This window comes from Schistocerca piceifrons, chromosome 2 (genome assembly GCF_021461385.2).
Source record: "Schistocerca piceifrons isolate TAMUIC-IGC-003096 chromosome 2, iqSchPice1.1, whole genome shotgun sequence".
Lineage (NCBI taxonomy): Eukaryota > Metazoa > Arthropoda > Insecta > Orthoptera > Acrididae > Schistocerca > Schistocerca piceifrons.
In genome coordinates, this window is record NC_060139.1 from 697086702 (window position 1) to 697108897 (window position 22196).

General features: G+C 39.5%; 1 protein-coding gene across 1 annotated transcript in view; it reads right to left on the reverse strand.

The window, feature by feature from the left end:
- The window catches only part of LOC124775756 (protein phosphatase PHLPP-like protein), a 241492-nt gene that overhangs the window by 12938 nt on the left and 206358 nt on the right, over positions 1-22196 (reverse strand). The window contains exons 12-13 of the mRNA XM_047250585.1: positions 17295-17486; positions 5636-5861 (exon numbers count right to left, since the gene is read on the reverse strand). Coding sequence (XP_047106541.1) covers positions 5636-5861; positions 17295-17486 — 418 coding nt within the window. The remainder of the gene's footprint in view (positions 1-5635; positions 5862-17294; positions 17487-22196) is intronic.

The following is a 22196-nucleotide window of genomic DNA, read 5'->3' on the forward strand; positions in this document are numbered from 1 at the left end:
CAAGTTGTGGGAATAACAAGTTCCATAGCATTGTAAGATTTGTTCCACTGTTTGTTCAGGAACGTGGGGCTGGCCAGGACTTTAATCTTTACAAAGGCACCCTGTTTCTTCAAACTATTTATACCACTGTTGAATGTTCTTTGGTGATGGTGACTTAGAATTAAATCAAATATGAAACACCCACTGAACTGCGATCACTGATTGAGTATGACTAAATTCAGTAACACAATACACCTTCTGTTGCGCGGACGTCATATTGTATGAGACTGGCTGCATACTCCAGGTCAGCGCTTGTAGTGACATCCAACAGATTTTTTCTGAACCTCTAGACCATGCCGATCACATCTAGTGCTGTTTCAATTACCTAGTGACATTTGTCTCAATATTATTGCAAGTTAAAATTGGGTCATTCTTTTTGGGACACCCTGTATTATAACAATATGGGAATTATAGACTGCTACTGCATAGAGGAAGCTTTGAGTCACAGACAGAAATAACGAAAAAGAAAACTAAGGTCAAGAGATAAATGGACCACACAGTTGCTGAACATCCCAGTTAACATGATGTGCATAATTTCAATGACTGGTTCACAGCCTGTGCCATCTGGATCCTTCCCACGAACACGAGTTTTTATGAATTTTGCAGGTGGGAATTCTCCCAACAACAAAGCCTTCCTCACTGTAATCCTCCTTTTTTCAGACTTAGCTTGTCTTTGCCCCTTGTGCCTACCCTCTTCCCTGCTCTCGATAGAGTACACACACGCCCTCTATCCCACCAACACTCCTACTAGTGTTTTCCCCTTCTCTACTCCTCCTCCACCTCACCCACCCCCAGGGGCATCTTCCCCTATCCCTACGCTGCTATCCCTCTCCATCCCCACCCCATGTCTCCTTACACCTGTGATGCACCCTAGCAGATTGCTGCTCACATCAGATACAGAAGTAATCACAGTCGGAGACAGTACACATGAATATGTGAGTTGTTCTGTGAATGGGTGAGAGTTCTATTTCTGAGGAAGAGTTTGTCTGAAAGCTTAAATACAGGGTGTGGCAAAAAGACCTCCCATATTTCAAAAAGTACTTAGAAACAAACAAACAAAGATACAGAGAAAATACTTTTATTTGTGAACAACAAATACTATGCCATTTTACGTTAGGTGATTTTTAAAGCTTCATCCAGTAAATGGTGGTGTACATTAGTGATACATTGTTGAAGCCTTTCCTGGAAGTTGTCCATAGTTTTTCATACCATTTCCAGTGGAATGGCAGCCACTTCCTGAGTGATTGCCCTTTAAGTGCTTGCAGGGTTGTGGGGTGATGTTTGTACACTTGAGCCATTCAGTGTCCCCAAAGAAAAAAAATTACAAGGTGATAAACTGGTGACTTTGGGGTCAGGCAATGTCTCCTTGTGAAGAGAGATATCTACAAAACAACTCTCTCAAAATATTTAGAGAATGCTGAGATGTGTAAGATGTGGCTCCATCTTGTTGGAACCAGACCTTTCTCTCCTCATCATCTCCAATTAATTGGTTTAACTTAGGCCGGGGGAGGCCTCTGTTGTGTGACAGAAGTGATTTGAATTAAACATTATCATCATGCCATCTTCTTTGAAAAAATAATGGACTTCAACACCAAATTCAGCAATAGCGCACCAAACTGTCACGTGATGGCTGAGAAGGGTCACTAATAAAGTTCCTGAAGGTTTTCTGCTGCCCAATAGCAGAAATTTTGTTTATTTACAGTGCCTAACAAGTGGAAGGGGGGCTCATCTAAAGAAATCAAAACAGCACCAGGGGTAATGCTCTGAAGAATTTACTCACACACACAGCTCAACAAGTTTCAAAATGTCTCTCACTTAATTCTTGGGTAACCATTGTTTAGTATAGGTGCATGTGAAGATCTCTGTGCAGAATTATTCTTACACTCCAGTCAGACAGTACAAGGACAACTGTATGTTCATGTGCTGAATGCTTTGGAGACTGCTGCACAAACACTCTCACACATCACATTTTCCAGTGTCATTACAGTACAAGGTAGGCCAGTTGATTTTTTTCCAGTGCAGAAACTAATGCTTTAATGCCTGATACTCAGACTTGAATACTTTTCCTTTCAGGAACAGAATCATGTTGGTTAAGTTTGAACCAAATGCAAACTGCTCACTGAGTAGTAATCACAGAACCACCATTATGAATATACTCCTCCACAACAAAATCATTATGCTCACCTAGCCAAGCCATTGCACCTATTGAAAATGGTAGGTATACAGCTATTGATCAATATCCCTTATACATCAGTATCCCCACTACAACTCACCTAGAAGGCTCTCCAAATACAGGGGATCTTTTACTAGATCACATGTATTTCCAGCATTCTTTGTTGTGCCTGTCTGTGACTCATCACCTCCTTTAGCAATCTATTCTTTCCATATTGTTGAAAACCCAAAAATCCTTTGTTTATTAATAAAATTTTATGTTTAACACATCAGTATCACATTTGCAACTAGTAAATGTCATCATCTCAGAAATTCGTATCTTCAAAATGTCCTCCTCTTGCTTCCATACATGCATGCCTTTGCTGCATTGTGGACTGTCATGTCCTTTCAAATGCTCCCAGATGATCTCAAATGGTACCATGTTGGTTGTAACAGGCTGCCATGAAATGTTGATGAAGAGTTTCTGCATCCACATTGCCTGGTGCATAAACCAATTGTTTAAGTTGCCCCTAGATGTAAAAATACAAAGGACTAAGGTCAGGAGAACATGCAGGTCACAGAACTCATATTTTTCTACCATTCCATCTGGCATGGTAGTTCATCTAAAAAAATGAGACTAAAAAATGCTGGAGTCCCATCATACATATACCACGTTTCCTCTTATTTGCGGGGGACATCTTCAGAAGTCTTCGAGAGTATTCTGAATAAAGTGCCTGTAGCACCTGTAAGATGTTTTGGGAGAATGTATAGACCTACCAGATGGTTACCTACAATTTCATCCCACACATTAGGTTAAACTGACACCAATGCCTAACCTGAACTGTAGCACAAGGACTTAGATGTCTCACATGTGTTGGGTGTGGTTATTTATTATTCCATCTGTTCTGAACATTGTCTTGCCTGTAAACAAAACTGAAGAGGAAAACATTAGTTTAACAGTTTGTGCAACAAACTGTCAGCAAGTTCTCCCATGATGGGTGACCAGCAGGAGTTAAAATGGCACTACACTTATAGAAGATGATGTGGGTACATGGGCCGCTCATGAAGTATCCTCAGTGCTGAACTTTGAGGGGCATTTGTTTTGTGGTGGCATCTGGATCTTCAACAGCCTGTAGGCTGTGTTCTTCCTGCTAAGGCATATGAACAATTCTTGTTCTTCCTTGCTAAATGTATTGTGTAGCAGTGTGATGATAAGCAGCAGCAAAGGCTGGATGACCCAGCTGTCTTAGGTCTGGAAATGCCATCTGCTGCAGCTGTGCGGCCTTGAATCCATTACATTTCATGCAGTTATATTTAATAACCTATACTGCATGCTCATGAAATGAATATCCTACCATGGTTGAGCAGAATACTTTCAGTTAATTTAGTACATGTAACAACTGAAACATCAAAGGCAGACTAATGACAAATGACAAGTGTAAACAAATCTCCAGGGCATTACATTGCTATTTAGGATACAATGGATTCAATATGTCAAGGCCTTCTCTGAACGAGCGCAATATACAACCATCTAGGAAATGATGGAGACAGTGAATCAAAGCCTGAAGTTATTGGGTTGTACCTGGCTAGCTGTTGAACATCAATGTTTATTAATAACTCAAAAATTAAAGATTTTCAGACATATGTGTATATGAATATTTTTCTTGTTTTGGTGTAACAAAATGTCCCTGAAGGCAAAAATCAAACAATGGAAAATCCAGAACAGAATGTAACAATATTATGAGAAGGAAAGTTGCTACTCACCATATGGTGGAGATGCTGAATCACAGATAGGCACAACAAAAAGACTCACACAATTATAGCTTTCAGCCATTAAGGTCTTTGTCAACAAAGATACATTTACACACACACACACACACACACACACACACACACACACACACACACACACAAACACACACACACACACACAAACACAACTCACACGCATGTGTGCAGGTTGTGTTTGCGCATGCGCATGCCCGCATGTGTGTGTGTGTGTGTGTGTGAGACAAAGACCTTAATGGCCAAAAGATACAATTATGTGAGTCTTTTTGTTGTGCCTACCTGTGGCACAGCAACCATGGTGAGCAGCAACTTTCCTTCTCATAAAATGTCACTGAAGTTTGTCAAAATATTTTCACTCTATGTTTCTAGCCAGACTGAAAAGTGATTTTTACTTACTTTACTCAACAGCCTTAAAACAGCTTTGAATAATGACAGTTGGACAGAATTGAACCTATTACTGAGCAACTGGGTAGGTATGCGCACTGATTTACATTACCATTATGTAAATGACAAGTACAGATAGTGTGAATTTCAGCCACCTAACAACCAACAACCTGACACGCTAATGTAACCACTATCACATAAGCCATTACCAAAGACGTCTCTTCAGATCCAGAGGAAGCTGCTAAATATCCAAAGCATTCAAGAAGAAGATACTTCTTAACAGAAATAAATTTGAACCTCTGGTCATTGGGAATGTTAAAATGCTTAGAAGGAGAAAGTTATTCTTAACCTAAGTTCAGTGTTAACTGTTTTAAAATGAATGATATAAAAAGTTAATGTTTTACTAAGTTCAAGCTTCACATATTGTAAATAATTTTTAGGTGTAGTACTACTTCTAGGTGTACCAATAACAGTTTTTTAACAGTAAAAGTTAAAAATTTTCAGGTTAGTAAAAATCATGTAGCAACCATATATTGAGAATGATGTAATTGGATAGACAAAAAACCTGCTCACCAATAAGTAAATGTGCAATTGCATTGTTAAAGATTTGACTTACTTACTTTATTCAACCCTTTTGCCAGAATAACAAGCCACTGGCTCCGAAAGCTTGCACATTTACTTAACCTTTACTTAACCTATACTCTCCTGCTGCTGCTTGTTGAGTATATTTTTCATCTGTCCAATTACGTTATGTTTTCAAAAATTGATTATTTTCATTGTTATATATTAAGAATGGAAATTTAAGTTACTTTGGATATACATTTTAAGAAAACAATTGAGGCAGTCTGACATTCAGTCAGTCTGTATGAAATCTATAGGTTAACTTCCCATTTTACACACATATTTTGTTTGAAATATGAACTACACAGACATGAAAAGAAAAACCTTTATAATAGTAAACAAACTGTGCAGAGGCTCTTTAAACTGATAGGAGTATTTATAATGGCATTCATATGAAGAAGGAGCTATACTTACCCATCTGCATTGGCAACTAAATAAAGTGCAATATAAAGTGCTGTACCAAATAGTGAAATGAGTAAGTCATACTGAAAATTAACAAACAAAATACTACAAATGTAACATTATCTTGGTAAATATAAAAGAAAAAATCTTTGACATAACAACTACCAGAATACTGGATTTTTAGAAACATATGTACTTTCAGCTGTATTCACATGGCATTGGAAGACAGTGGCTAAGTCACAGTACTTACATTTGGATTACCAGTAGTTTTAGATTTTTCTTTCTGTGCAAGTACAATTCCTTCAGACTGTCTACAAAGCACTGCTTTAGCCTCCCCAACACTAGCAACTCTCATGACATACCGGGTGTTACTTGGTATGAATCCGTTTCCGCTTTGATTAGAGTTTCCCCTCATTTTGGTGATATGACAGAGTGTAGCACAAACACCATTCTTCTGCCCCTTTTCTTTCAGTTCACTGTTTAACAAAGAAAATTTAGTTTTACCAATTAATGTAATTTTTTTTGAACTGCAAATGATGACTATGAATCTTATAATAATCAAGGAAGTAATATTGATAGAAATGTTATTGTGGAATTAAATTGCCTGTCTGAGACTGCAATAGTATAATTTTTTTCTTGTTTTGGTTTTATTTACTGCCCCTTTTTTTCTCTGTCTTACTGCTATATGATTTTTGATTGGTTTAATGTGTGATAGAAAATGTTTGAATAGCCTTTTGTGCACTTACTGATATCCCTCAATACGATTCTGTGACCTAAGTTGTTCTAAATACCATTTTGTAGTGCCTTACACAATTCCGATAATACATGCCGTGTACACTGTCAGTGATCACTAGTCAGATAGCATTCTGATTCTTATGCTATGTTTCATGCACTGACCACAATCCACAGAAATTATTGCTTTTCTCTGTTAGAGTTTTGCATTTCCTTTGTATGGTAATGCTCCAGTTATATTACTAATGATATCAGTTCTGAACCAGTGGTCTAGCAACAGTGCTTTTGATTACCAAATAAAACATCTTGGGTTCCAGGTTCAGAGCCAGCCACTGCTTAAATTTTGAGAGAAAAAAAAAAAAGTCATCAGCAATGGCAACTGAACACTTCCAGCATAGGAAATCACCCTCTCTCTGCCAATGACCTTGTCAAAGAGGGTGGAGGAATGGACAGAAGTGCAGGGCAGTCTCTTGCCCATGGAGTAGGAAACTGACCCACTAAGATGGAAGAATCAGCAATGATCAATGGCATGAGGATGGAGAAGGCAATGGAAACTACTTCATTAAAGACACATAATGTATATCCGTGGGGCATGTAGTCTGCAATTGAAAAAGTCTCATCATAATCTCTCTATTGGCAAAATATTCTGAATCAGTCCCCCATTTGCATTTCCAGGAGGCACCGAGCTACTGTGAGCTACTGTCAACAGTTCAGTGATACTGTTGTTTGCATCAGATTCAACAGCAAACTGACATGGAAAGTGATACTACAGGTACACATGCTGATGCAGCAAGCAAAAGATGATGAGGTAGAGGGAGTATGTGAGGATACTGAATGGGTAATTCAGTATGTAAAGGGAGACGGTACTCTAATAATTATAGGGGATTCAGACGTGGTTGTAGGGGAAGGAACAGAAGAACAGGTTGACGGAGAATATGGGCTAAGCAGAAGGAACAAGTGAGGAGAAAGAGTAATTGATATATGCAATAAAATTCAGATGGTAATGGTGAACACTATTTTCAAGAATCACAAGAGAAGGGGATATCCTTGGAAAAGACCTGGAGACATGGGAAGATTCTGGCTAGATTACATTGTGGTCACACAGAGATTGTAAAATCAGGTATTGGATTGTAAGGCACTCCCAGGAGCAGACAGACTCACATCATAATTTAGTAATGATGAAAAGTTCAAGATAATCATACAGTAGAATCAGTTTTGCAGGAAGGAAGATACTGAAGTACAGAAGAGTGATGAGATATGTTGGAAGTTTGCTAAGATGCGGATACTGCAATAAGGAATATCGCAATAAGCTGTTCAGCCGAAGAGAAGTGGACATCTCTAAAAAGGGTAACCACAGATGGTGCACAGTCAGAAATAGGCACAAGGAAGGCAACTCCACAGGTAACAAAAGAAATACTTCAATCGATCCACAAAAGGAAGAAGTACAAGAATGTTCGGAGAAAGACAGGAATACAGCAATATAAACTGCATAGGACTGAAATAAATATGAAGTGCAGGAAAGTCAAAGTGAAACGGGTGCAGGAAAAATGTAAAGAAATTGAAAAACAAATCATCACTGGAAGAACTGACTCAGCACACAGGAAAAACAACCTTCAGTAAAATTAAAACCAATGATGGTAACACCAAGAGCACAATGGGAATCCCAGTGTTAAAGGCAGAGGAAAGAAAAGATAGGTGGATGTTTTGGGGAACAAGTGCCAGTAACATACAAACTGTGTTCAAAGTACAAAAAAGAGCCATAAGGATAATAACAAACAGCAACAACAGGGCCCACTGTCTGGAATTATTTAGAAATCTAGGCATTCTAACTGTTTCTTGCAAGTATATCTTTCAGAACATAATGATCATTAAGAAAAATCTCAACATGTATAACACAAACAGCCTAATACATGACCATGAAACAAGATCTTGTCACCACCTCCATCTAGATAGAAAGAACAAGGCAAAGACGCAAAAAAGTATATTTTATAATGGGATACAACTGTATAACAAATTACTACAGGAAATTAAAGAAATAAATGAGCCCCTCACTTTCAGACAAAAGCTTAAAACCTTCTTAGTAAGTAAAAGTTGTTATACTGTAAAAGAATATTTAACATAGATGTAGATTATTAGCAACATATGACATTATCACCAAAATATGGTGTAATTATAAATGTGTGTATGACTAGTCATAAAAACTACACAAAATATGAGAAATCTGTTTCATTGTAAATGTGAATGTGTGCTCATGTATTATAAACTGACCACATCCATACAATATATATTGTTCCATGGATGAATAAATAAATAAAAATAAATAAAAGAACATTGATGGCCTCTATGAGGGGGAGGACTTATCTGGTGCTTGATAGAAGAAGAACCTGGAGTTGATAAGGAAGACATACGGGATCCGGTGTTAAGAGTCAGAATTTAAAATAACTCTGGAAGTCTTGAGATCAAATAAAGCAGAAGGAATAGATAACATTCTTTCAGAACCATGGGCAAATGGGAACCAAATGACTATACAAGTTGGTGTGCAGAATCTATAGAGACTGGTGATGTACCTTCAGACTTTCTGAAAAATATCATCCACACAATTCCAAAGACAACATGGGCCTAAGGTGCAAAAACTACTGCAAAATCACCTTGAACATATCATGCATTCAAGCTGCTGAGAAGAAGAATATACAAAAGAGCGGACAAGATGAAGAGCAGTTTGGTTTTAGGAAAGGTAAAGGCAAGAGTGGCAGTTCTGACTTTGTGCTTCATAATGGAAGCAGGAGGAAGAAGACCTTTTAGTATCTCCAGGGTTCTCCCATTGGTCAGGTGAATTCAGGGTTATAAATACAAAATCAAATAGGGTTAATGCAGGAGTAGGTTTAATAATGAATAAAAAATAGCAGTACGGGTAAGCTACTACAAACAGCATAGTGAACGCATTATTGTGGCCAAGATAGACACGAAGCCCACGTCTACTACTGTAGTAGAAGTTTATATGCCAACTAGCTCCACAGATGACGAAGAAATTGATGAAATGTATGATGAGATAAAGAAATTATTCAGGTAGTGAAGGGAGATGAAAATTTAATAGTCTTGGGTGACTGGAATTCGGGAGTAGGAAAAGGGAGAGAAGGAAACATAGTAGGTGAATATGGATTGGGGCTAAGAAATGAAAGAGGAAGCCGCCTGGTAGAATTTTGCACAAAGCATAACTTAATCATACCAAACACTTGGTTCAAGAATCATGAAAGAAGGTTGTATACATGGGAGAACCCTGGAGATACTAAAAGGTATCAGATAGATTATATAATGGTAAGACAGAGATTTAGGAACCAAATTTTAAATTGTAAGACATTTCCAGGGACAGATGTGGACTCTGACCACAATCTATTGGTTATGAGCTGTAGATTAAAACTGAAGAAACTGCAAAAACGTGGGAATTTAAGGAGATGGGACCTGGATAAACTGAAAGAACCAGAGGTTGTACAGAGTTTCAGGGAGAGCATAAGGGAACAATTGACAGGAATGGGGGAAAGAAATACAGTAGAAGAAGAATGGGTAGATTTGAGGGATGCAATAGTGAAGGCAGCAGAGGATCAAATAGGTAAAAAGACGAGGGCTAGTAGAAACCCTTTGGTAACAGAAGAAATATTGAATTTAATTGATGAAAGGAGAAAATATAAAAATGCAGTAAATGAAGCAGGCAAAAAGGAATACAAACGTCTCAAAAATGAGATCAACAGGCAGTGCAAAATGGCTAAGCAGGCATGGCTAGAGGACAAATGTAAGGATGTAGAGGCTTATCTCACTAGCAGTAAGATAGATACTGCCTACAGGAAAATTAAAGAGACCTTTGGAGGAAGGAGAACCACTTGCATGAATATCAAGAGCTTTGATGGAAACCCAGTTCTAAGCAAAGAAGGGAAAGCAGAAAGGTGGAAGGGGTATATAGAGGGTCTATACAAGGGCGATGTACATGAGGACAATATTATGGAAATGGAAGAGGATGTAGATGAAGATGAAATGGGAGATATCATACTGCGTGAAGAGTTTGGCGAAGCACTGAGAGACCTGAGTCGAAACAAGGCCCCCGGAGCAGACAACATTCCATTAGAACTCCTGACAGCCTTGGGAGAGCCAGTCCTGACAAAACTCTACCATCTGGTGAGCAAGATGTATGAGACAGGCGAAATACCCTCAGACTTCAAGAAGAATATAATAATTCCAATCCCAAAGAAAGCAGGTGTTGACAGATGTGAAAATTACCGAACTATCAGTTTAATAAGTCACAGCTGCAAAATACTAATGCGAATTCTTTACAGACGAATGGAAAAACTGATAGAAGCCGACCTCGGGGAAGATCAGTTTGGATTCCGTAGAAATGTTGGAACACGTGAGGCAATACTGACCCTACGACTTATCTTAGAAGAAAGATTAAGGAAAGGCAAACCTACGTTTCTAGCATTTGTAGACTTAGAGAAAGCTTTTGACAATGTTGATTGGAATACTCTCTTTCAATTTCTGAAGGTGGCAGGGGTAAAATATAGGGAGCGAAAGGCTATTTACAATTTGTACAGAAAGCAGATGGCAGTTATAAGAGTCGAGGGGCATGAAAGGGAAGCAGTGGTTGGGAAAGGAGTGAGACGGGTTGTAGCCTCTCCACGATGTTATTCAATCTGTATATTGAGCAAGCAGTAAAGGAAACAAAAGAAAAATTCGGAGTAGGTATTAAAATCCATGGAGAAGAAATAAAAACTTTGAGGTTCGCCGATGACATTGTAATTCTGTCAGAGACAGCAAAGGACTTGGAAGAGCAGTTGAACAGAATGGACAGTGTCTTGAAAGGAGGATATAAGATGAACATCAACAAAAGCAAAACGAGGATAATGGAATGTAGTCGAATTAAGTCGGGTGATACTGAGGGAATTAGATTAGGAAATGAGACACTTAAAGTAGTAAAGGAATTCTGCTATTTGGGGAGCAAAATAATTGATGATGGTCGAAGTAGAGAGGATATAAAATGTAGACTGGCAATGGCAAGGAAAGCATTTCTGAAGAAGAAAAATTTGTTAACATCGAGTATAGATTTAAATGTCAGGAAGTCGTTTCTGAAAGTATTTGTATGAAGTGTAGCCATGTATGGAAGTGAAACGATAAATAGTTTAGACAAGAAGAGAATAGAAGCTTTCGAAATGAGGTGCTACAGAAGAATGCTGAAGATTAGATGGGTAGACCACATAACTAATGAGGAGGTATTGAATAGAATTGGGGAGAAGAGGAGCTTGTGGCACAACTTGACTAGAAGAAGGGATCGGTTGGTAGGACATGTTCTGAGACATCGAGGGATCACCAGTTTAGTAATGGAGGGTAAAAATCGTAGAGGGAAACCAAGAGATGAATACAATAAGCAGATTCAGAAGGATGTAGGCTGCAGTAGGTACTGGGAGATGAAGAAGCTTGCACAGGATAGAGTAGCATGGAGAGCTGCATCAAACCAGTCTCAGGACTGAAGACCACAACGACAACAACAATGGAAGCAATACTGAAGAGAAATCCAGACATGCTTGTACAATTTGTGGATCCAGAAAAAGTGTTAAACAATATGAAATGGACAAAGATGTTTGAAATTCTGAGAGAAATAGGAGTAAGCTACAGGGTAGGATGGACGATATACAATATGTACAAGAACCAAGAGAGAACAGTATGACTGGAAGACCAAGTATGATGTGCTCAAATTAAAAAGAATGTAAGGCAGGGATGTAGTCTTTTGCCCCTACTATTTAATCTATGCATAGAAGCAGCAATGACAGAAATAAAAGAAAGTTCAAGAGTGGGATTAAAATCCAGGGTGAAAGGATATAAATGACAAGATTTAAAGGTGATATTACTATCTTCAGAGAAAGTGAATATGGATTAAGAGTAAAGTAGAAAAAGACAAAAATAATCGGAAATAACAGAAACAGGAACAGCGAGAAACTTAACATCAAAATTGGTGATCACAAAGTTAGGGAATTTTGCTACCTTAGAATCAAAATAACCCATGATGGATGGAGCAAGAAGGACCTAAAAACCAGACTAGTATAAGCAAAAAGTGCATTCCTGACTCATAGAAGTTTACTGGCCTTAATTTGAGGAATAAATTTCTGAGAATGTACGTTTTGAGCACAGAATTGAATGATAGTGAATCACAGACAGTGGGAAAACCAAACAGAGGAGAATCAAAGCATCTGAGATGTGGTGCTACAGAAGAATGTTTGAAATTAGGTTTACTGATAAGATAAGGAATGAGGAGATTCTTCACAGATGAAAGGAACATTTTAAAAACACTGACAAGAAGAAGGGACAGGATTGGTGGACATGTTAAGACTGCAGGGAATAAACTCTTTGGAATTAGAGGGTCTGTAGTGTAGAGGGTGAAAACTGTAGGGGGCAAGGGCATACCCAGGATCTGAACTAGGGGTTGGGTGTGTGTGTGTGGGGGGGGGGGGGGGCAGGTCATACTAGTCTCAGGAAACAAGGACTCGAGACAACATACAGCACTTTGTATTAAATAAAACAGTAAACCATTGAAAAACTGCTTTTAATAAACATTTTAAATACAAGAAAGCACTTGTACAATCTGAGAAAACATGCAGCATTTCTTATTTTCTTATTAAATAAAACAGTAAACTAGTGAAAAACTGCAAATATCTTTTGGGGGGGGGCAGTTGCCCCCCCCCCCCCTGCCCCTCGCTGGGTACGCCCATGGTAGGGGGTACAGGGACTGGAACACATTCAACAAATGATTGAGGAAGTGGGGTGTAAGTGCTACTTTGAAATGATGAGGCTGTCATAGGAGAGGAATTTGTGGTGGGGCTTATGAAACCAGCCACAAAAATTATGGTTTAAGAAAATAAAAATAAAATAAAAAAAGGGAGGATTTGCTCTGTGTGATGTCATTGATGTTATTGTATTTCTCATGCATCATATTTGATCTACACATTGCTTTTCATAATAATACTTGCAACTAATATTTCATTTTTCTGAATCATATGGTTAATATTGGTTTCACATTATAAACAAAAAAGGTAATAGAAACGAAAAGTCAAGGTATACAAAAATGTTTAAAGCAGCTCTTCTTTCCAGAATACGAGGGTAAATCAATTATTATCCACAATTTAGTTATATTTTCATTTATTTTGGTAGTATTGTTATTTTGTGTTGATGACACATGCTTTGTTTATTTGTTGTAATATCTTTGCAATTTTCAAGCTGCTAGGTTAGTTTTGTTATCGCTGCCATGCTGTTAATCATGGCTGCTCCACTGTCTATTTGCACCAAAGAAGAGCAACATTCAGTGATCCATGTTTTTGTGGTCGGAAGGTGTATCAGAGGCCAAAATTCATCGAAGACTTTCGGTACAGTTCCGGAGCAGTGTTTTGCAACAGTGGAGTGTCTATGAATGGATTGAAAAATTCCAAAATGGTCGCACAAGTGTTACGCACGATGAAGGAGCCAGAGGACCATTTACCGCCACAAATGAAGAAACGATTGAACGTTCACGTTAAATGATTTTCTTAGACAGACGATTAACTATTGACAAAGTGGCACATCATCTGCAAATTAGCCACAGTTCTGCCTACAAAACCATCCACAACAGACTTGGGTTTCATAAAGTTTGTGCAAGATGGGTCCCAAAACAGCTCACGTAGTTGCATACACAAACGCACTTAGACATCTGCAGGAAACATTTGGATCGCTATGGTAATGAAGGGGACAATTTCTTAGACGGGATCATTACTGGTGACGAAACAAGGATCCACCATTATGAGCTGGAGAGCAAACGGTGGAGTATGGAATGGAAACATTCAAATTCGCCATGCAAGAAAAAGTTCAAGACCCAACTGTTCCCAGGAAAACTGATGCTTACAGTTTTTTGGGACGCACAAGGTCCAGTACTGGAACAGTGTGGGGAAAGGGGCACAACAATAAACAGTGTATGTTACAGTGAGATGCTTACTGTCAGGCTAAGCCTGCAATTTGAAGTGAACGCCGAAGATTGCTGTCAAAAGGTATTGTGTTGTTGTTGCACGACAATGCCCATCCTCATACTGCTGCAACACTGCTGAAACACTCCAGAAACTCAAATTTCAAGTACTGGATCATCCTCCATATAGTCCTGATCTTGCCCCTCTATCACTTGTTTGGTCCACTCAAACAGGCATTAAGGGGCTGTTGATTTGCCTCAGAAGAAACAGTGAAAGAAGCAGTGCATTCCTGGCTCACAGCCCAGCCGAGAACCTTCTTTTATGAGGACTTCAGGAAGCTTGTACAACAATGGACCAAGTGCATTGAAACACAAGGAGACTATGTTGAAAAATGATGTTCTTGTAAGTTTCCTATTTGATTACAATAAACTTTTATAACTACTTTGAGGATAATAATTGACTTACCCTTGTACTAAGTCTAAGGTTGCTAATGGAGAAAGATGGGCTGAAAATGTCAAATATTTTACTTCCAGATATAATTATGGAAAGACAAGGCAATAACATTAAGAGAAAGTTATCAAGGCTTCAATGGCTGAGAGAGATGTAATATTCAAAATTGACAGAAAACAGTGGAGTGCACTTTAAGGCCAGTTCAATAGTGCATTATTATGATGAAGAACTGTCAGTAGGTCATTAGGTCATAGAATGGAGTAATGGTTGTAGTAATGAAGGGAAGTAGTAGAAGAAAGTAGTAGGAGCAGAAAGTGTATTTACAAATAATAGTAACAGAGTGAGGGCACCATTTGAGAACAGCCTCTCTTTGGGATCAAACAACAGTAGATACTAGCAATTATGGAAAAAAAAAGATCACACATACTTTTGGGCTGATTATGTTACAACTTTCACATGTTTGCAGGTAGTTTCTTTAACAATTTTCTCTTTGTGTAGTTACCTTGTTGAGTTTTAAATTATTGTTGCTGTTGTTGGGGTCTTCAGTCCAGACACTGGTTTGATGCAGCTCTCCATGCTACTCTATCCTGCACAAGCCCCATCATCTCCAAATAACTACTGCAATCTACATCCTTCTGAATCTGCTTAGCGTCTTTCTTGGTCTCCCTCTACAATTTTTACCCTCCATGCTTCTCTCCAGCACTAAATTGGCGATCCCTTGATGCCTCAGAATGTGTCCTACCAACCAAGCCCTTATTCTAGTCATGTTGTGTCGCAAATTTCTCTTCTCCCCAATTCTATTCAGTACCTCCTCATTAGTTACATGATCTATCCCTCCAATCTTCAGCATTCTTCTGTAGCATCACATTTTGAAAGCTTTCCATATTTTACTTCCATGCATGCCTACACTCCATACAAATACTTTCAGAAAAGACTTCCTGACATTTAAATCTATACTCTATGTTAACAAATTTCTTTTCTTCAGAAACGTTTTCCTTGTCATAGCCGGTCTACATTTTATATCCTCTCTACTGTGGCCATCATCAGTTATTTTGCTCCCCAAATAGCAAAACTCATTTACTACTTTAAGTGTCATTTCCTAATCTAATAACCTCAGCATCACCTGATTTAATTTGGCTAATCCCATTATCCTCATTTTGCTTTTGTTGATGTTCATCTTATACCCTCCTTATTTTAAATTAAGATAATTAACCATGAAATGTCTATGTTTTTAATGTATATTTAAAGAATTGTGTACAGCTATGTATAAATACTACCAACTATTCCTTATATTCATTTTCTTGGTATTATCCCAAAGAGTTTGTGGTTACATTATTTTCTAATGATAGCATACATCACAACTTACAAGGGTGGTTCAATAAGTAATGCCCCACATTTTTTTAAAATAAATCATTAATATACATGGACAAACATCCTTGTTGGTGCTTCACACTTAATGTTTGTTCTGTGCACTGGTGAAGTTTCGAACCATTCTGGAAGATGGCAGAGCAATAGTACAGCATCAAAATGGTGTCTACATACAACTCACATTACAAGCAGTGTGCTGTTACTGAATTCTTGTGCGCAGAAAAATAAACCATGGTTAACATCCATAAACGTTTGTGCGCACTGTATGGCTATGCTGCAATTGATACAACAGTTGGGTGATGGCTAAAGAAAGTTACAGCCTAAGGAAATTCAGAAACAGAGCTCCATGATCAGCCATGCTCGGGACGTTATGTCACAGCCACTGCTCCAGACTTGCTGAATCATGGGGATGCCATTATTCGTGCTGACCAGCACATCACAACTCGATAATTGGCTCTACAGTTGTTGGTCAGCATTGGAAGTGCATCTCCAATGATCAAGACTCTTGGATATTCAAAGAGGTGTTCACGATGGGTTCCATGAATGCTCACAGCAGACCATAAGATTCAAAGAAAGGCCATTTCACCTGAATTGTTGGAGCATTTTGAGACTGAAAGAGAGGTCTTTCCATCACGAATCGTTACGGGGGACAATAGCTGGATGCACCACTTTGTACCGGAAACAAAAAGGCAAACCTTGGAGTGGCATGTTCCTCATTCACCACAAAAGAAGAAATCCAAGACAATGCCCTCTGCAAGAAAAGTCATGTGACAGTATTCTGGGATTGTGATGGCATTGTTTTCATGGATGTGATGCCAAGAGGCTCAACCATCCATTCAGAGGCATACATGAAGACTGAATAAACTCAAGAACCATTTCCGATGTGTTCAATTGGACAAGAATCCTTCAGAAATCTTGCTCCAACATGATAATACATGCCAACACAGAAGTCTGAGAACCTGGGAACACATCGCCAAATTGGGTTGGACATCATTGCCTCATCTGCTCTACAGTCCAGATCTAGCACCCACGGATTTCCATCTCTTTGGGCTGCTTTAAAATTCTCTATGGGGAACACACTTTGAAGATGATGAGAGAGTCAGTCATGCAGTGAAAACATGGCTGCACCTACAGGACAAGAGCTTTTACCTGCAAGAAATCCATGCTCTTCCGCAACATTGGCATACGCCATAGAGCATGACAGAAACTATGTAGAAAAATAAGACATGAACAAGATATGTTGATGTATGTTGTCACCAAATTCTGACTCTTAACAACAAATATGTTCTGAGAAAAAAAAATGTAGGGCATTTCTTATTGAATGATCCTCACAGTTTACAGAGAATTTCAGTTTGTAAGAAGCATTACAGATATCATTTACAAGCTTACCGGTGTGCAGACAACATTGTGTATTTCATATATTCATTTGCAGTTTCTTTAACAGTTCTTTCCTCCAGTAATATTCGTGGCACTGCTTTGGTTAGAATAACTGGTAACTCATTAGTATTTCCTCCATCAAACATTCCAAATAGTCCCTCAGTATTGCAGAATGCCGGTAGTCGAATCTGGCTTATGTAAAGTCTGAAATATATAACATTTCTTATACATGAACTTGTTCATATATACTTCACCAGCTCACATCAGAAGTGTATGAGCACTAATGTTTGATCAAACCAGTTGCCAGTATTCAAAATGGAAAAACAGTAATACAAGACATTTAAAAATATTCAGAAGCAAGATATAGGCAACATTGAGTATTTTGTTTTACTTAAATCATTGACTGGCATCAAGCAACATGCTTCTATTGACAAATCTCTTCTACATAATTCAGTCCCTTCATACGTAAATACAATATCTGTCAACAATCTTATGACACTTTATTTTAAACTATGCAATTGAAGATTTTTTTTTACCTTTGTAATGGAAAATTTTGTTTTTAGGTGGTTAAACTAGCTGAAACTATGGGTATTTAAGAGCAGGAACAGAACAGAAACTACCATATCAAATCAATTAGAAAATTTGGAGAGGAAATTTAATTTGTAAGGTCATAAAGGCTACATCTTTTGTAAAAAATATTTATGATAACAACAAATGTCCAGGATGAAAACTGAGTATGTAGTAAATGGAATTGGATACAACCAGGAGACACTGCCCAACTGGCTGAGGGTGTTGACAGTGAATCCACAAAAACCACAGAAAGCCAACAACAGTGGTGGACAGATAATGAAGACAATGAGTTGGGAGAGTGAATCAAATCGAGAGCCTAGATGTAGCAATATCAGGAACCAAACAACAGTGAGTGCATCAAACAGTATGAGATGTAGCAGGAACATGACTGAAGTCTGGGCCCCTGTGTTGCTAGCTTTATAGTGTAGCCATGAGCACCAAAGACTGGCACAGAGGGCGTGGCCCATGAATAGTGCTGAGGCGGTAACACCAGCACTCACAAATTTTAGGAATGGTGCCTAATGGCTGTCGTCTACACCCATGTGTTCTGGCAGACTTTCAAAATTGTCAGGCGAGGACACCCGATTCCTGCCTCTCAAAATGGGCACATACAGCCTAAAGTGCACTGGATGATGTTTCGCAAGGTGAACCAGAGACACAATTGGTGTTCTGGTGGATGAGCCCGACAGCTGGAAGAAGGAACGTCTGATGTTGGGCAATGTGCTGGAGAATGGTGGTATGGAAATGGATGAATGCTGTGGTGAGATCTCTACCTCCATACCTGCACCCACAGGAACTGCTGGCAGTGCCCTGGAGTGCAAATTGTACCTGTGTAATTGAGGGATTTGCAAGGGTGGACACTCCAACTCTGAGTGAACCATTGATGTTGGTGGAGCCAGTAGTTGGGGGGCAGAGTTGGTTGGTGTGCCAAATCCCTTTGACATGGTGGCAACTCACAAACTTTGAAAAAACAAAAATCCCTTAGAATTCCAGGTGTGAGGAGGAACAGTGTTTAAAGAAGCTCCTAATAGATTAATGGTGAGCTGGGTGGGGGTGGAGGGGAGAGGCAGCCTCTCAGCTGAGCTATATACCAGCACTAAACAGTAGTTTAACCACAGTTTTTGAACATCAATAATTATGGAATAATATTCATGGAATTAACACACTTTGAAATGTATAGTTTTTTTTTTAAATTTGTGATTTATAAAACTCAACAAATTCAGTTTCAATGTTAGTTTAAAAATGCAGAATACCCTGTGATTTTATGAAATTCCCTGAGATTTCCATGATTTTTCCAGGTAAAATGTTATTCCCTGAGAATTCCAGGTTTTTCAGGTTTTCCAGAAAAATTGTCATCCTGTTGGAGTGTCAGCTCTCATGAGGCACCACTCATGTGTGGTCACCATCATAGCTGACATCCATGAAAGTTTTACTCCATATGAATACCCTCAAACAGCTGAACCTGATGCATCATCAAGCGATCTGAGGTTTTGGGGGCTGCAGTGCCAGGAGATGGAGCAGAGTACACAGCTGTCATCCATGGAGGAGCTTCACTGGGCTGTGGTCCTGGACAGGGTGGTTCTGTAGGTTCTCAGGAACACAGCCATGATGGTGGTGGATGTGTCCATTGCTGTCAACATTTGTTATTTAAATGTTCACACCTTCTGCTCCACTTCACTATTACAGGATGAGTGAAAAGATGGGCTAAGCTGGAGTGGACATGGTTAACTGTTCCACGTACCTCTGGAAGATTGATAGGGCAGAAGAGATCACAAAGGGCAAACATTTGTATTTATACAAGCCAAAAGGTGTAATGATGACCATAATGTGTTGTGATTCCTCATCTAGTGGGATCTGTAAATAAGCGCCAACAAGGTCTGTTTTAGAAAAATATTCACCACTGACAAGTTTTAGGAGGAGGTCCCCTGGACATGCAGGGGGTGCATTTCCATGTGTGCGTGGGCACATTGAGTGTCGATCCAAAGTCTCCACAGGTGTGGAGGGTGCCATTTGGCTTCTTAGCCACTACCAGGGGTGTGCCCCAAGCACTAGTTTTGGCACGTTCAATCCCCCAGCTTCATGAAGGTGCTCTAGTTCAAGCTTAATGGCTGTCTGTTGGGAGACCAGGAGTGGATGTGCCAAAAAGAAACAGGCACAGCATCTGGACATTTAGAAATATGCACCTCAAAACTGATGGCGCACCCTAGGACAGCTTTGAATAGACACACAAAGGAGGCACAAAGATCATCAAGCTCCTGAAAGGAAAACATGTCTGAGGTGACCTGAAGTCCATCCATGATGGAGAAACCAAAAGGGAGAAGACAGCCAGGCTGAAAACGTTGCCAACTGAGTGATTACTGACAACAAACGGCATTACGGCCATATAACCTTCTTGTATGCTACCGTAGTTATGAACTGACCTCTGAGAGGAACTGAGCTTTCACCATATACAACCAACTTTCAGGAGGGCAAGGCCAATGCTGAGTAACCCAGATGAGCATATGTTGGGAGGTTCGTTGGGGAAACTGTTGCTCCCATGGCTACAGAGGAAACAAATGTTCCTATGTGCACTTGTGAGGTTAATACACAACTTGGTGGTAGGAGGATTGCCCTAGGGAACAATGGCATGGAGATCAAGCACCATACCTTGATACAAGTATGTAGTGGGGTTTGACTGTCCCAGTGCTTGATGGCAGACAGTCTGGAGATGCTCTATCCTTTCCACAATGGATGCTGTGTGCCCAGCAATCTGGACAGTCTGCACATTGATGCATCATGAAACAACCAGACCAGGAGAAGATGGGAGACCCTGCTACATACACTGATGTGGTGTGACTGGCTGCTCAGAGGCCATTGACACATCTGTAAGTGACAAGTCACGACATTGCTGGTGGGACAAGGACTTCACATGCTTGGTGGTGATGGAAATGCTTCTACCTGGGGATGAACCATAAAGTGTTCATTTGCTGCTAATGCATTCTCAAAAAGGTGTGCAATTTTCAAAATACTGTCCAAGGAATGATTGTCTAGCTTCAGGGCTGCAGTACGTGCTTCTGAATCAGGCACCAATTGATCAAGGAAGCTGGATATGATATTTTGCAAGATGGGTTTGCACAACTGAAATCACAATATTGGCTCAGCCCTTGCAAATCTGTCACCTATGAGTGATATGACTGACCCAGTTACTTGTGGTATTGATGGGACTCAAGGTGCGACATGACCACTTGGAATCGTTGTGAATAATAGTTCTTCAGCAACAAATACATCTCCTTGAATGTGAGTGCAACTGGATTAAAGAGGAAAACCAACTTCTTTAGCAGGAAAAATGTCTCCAGGGAAGTCTGCAAAAGCAGGAAAAATTGTTGAAGAGCGTCATCAGAAAAGTAAAAATGATCCACATGCTGTTTCAGCTGCTGCAAATATATGCCTCAATCTTCTTTGGTCTTATTCAAAGGCAGAAACAGGGGTGCACAGGACTTTACCTGGGAAGCAACCAGCCTGAGTGTGTTGTGAACCCCAACGCTGCATGCATTATGACGAAAGTAGAATTTCCTGGCATAACAAGTCAATTTTCTGCTGCAACAGCTGTTGCAATTGCTGATGCAGGAGAAGCTGTTGCTGGTGCTGTTCTACAAATTGCACAAGTTTTGACCCCATAAGACACTGCTAACCTTTCCCCTTGTCGTCAATCACACTAACTGTAATTGGATGCAACCAGAAGGTGCTGGCCGACTGCATCAACAGTGAGTTGCTGAAAATGATGGAAAGATGACAACAGTGATGGATGGACAATGAAGACAACATGGAGAATGAGAAGTCCAGAGAGTGAACCAAATAAAGAGTCTGGGCATAACAGTATCATGAACCAAACAATGGTAAGTGCAATGTACTCATACAATATGAGAGCGCAGTTGGAATGTGCCTGAGGTTCAAGCCACTGCACTGCTAGTTCTATAGTGTGGCTGCGAGCACCGATAGGCTGACGTAGGGGGCGTGGCTTGCAAGTTTGGGCAGTGACAGCAGCGCTTACAAATTTTAGGAGCACTGTCTAGGTGCTGCCATCTTGGGCCATGCATTCTGGTGGGCTTTCAGAATCATTGGGCTGGCATACCAGATAGTAGTTGTTGTCCAAAATTACTGAAATTATGAATTTGTAAAAAGAGAGATCCTTAATTTTTGATGATTGAGCATATTAATATATTTAGTATCCCTTCTGGTGGACAGTGAGATGGATGCAGAGGATTTGGCATGGGTATCATAGCAGAATAGAACAGAACATTGTCATGAAAGGTGAGTACAAAGAGTGGCATGGGCAGTGCCCTTAGTACAAAGAGTGACATGGGC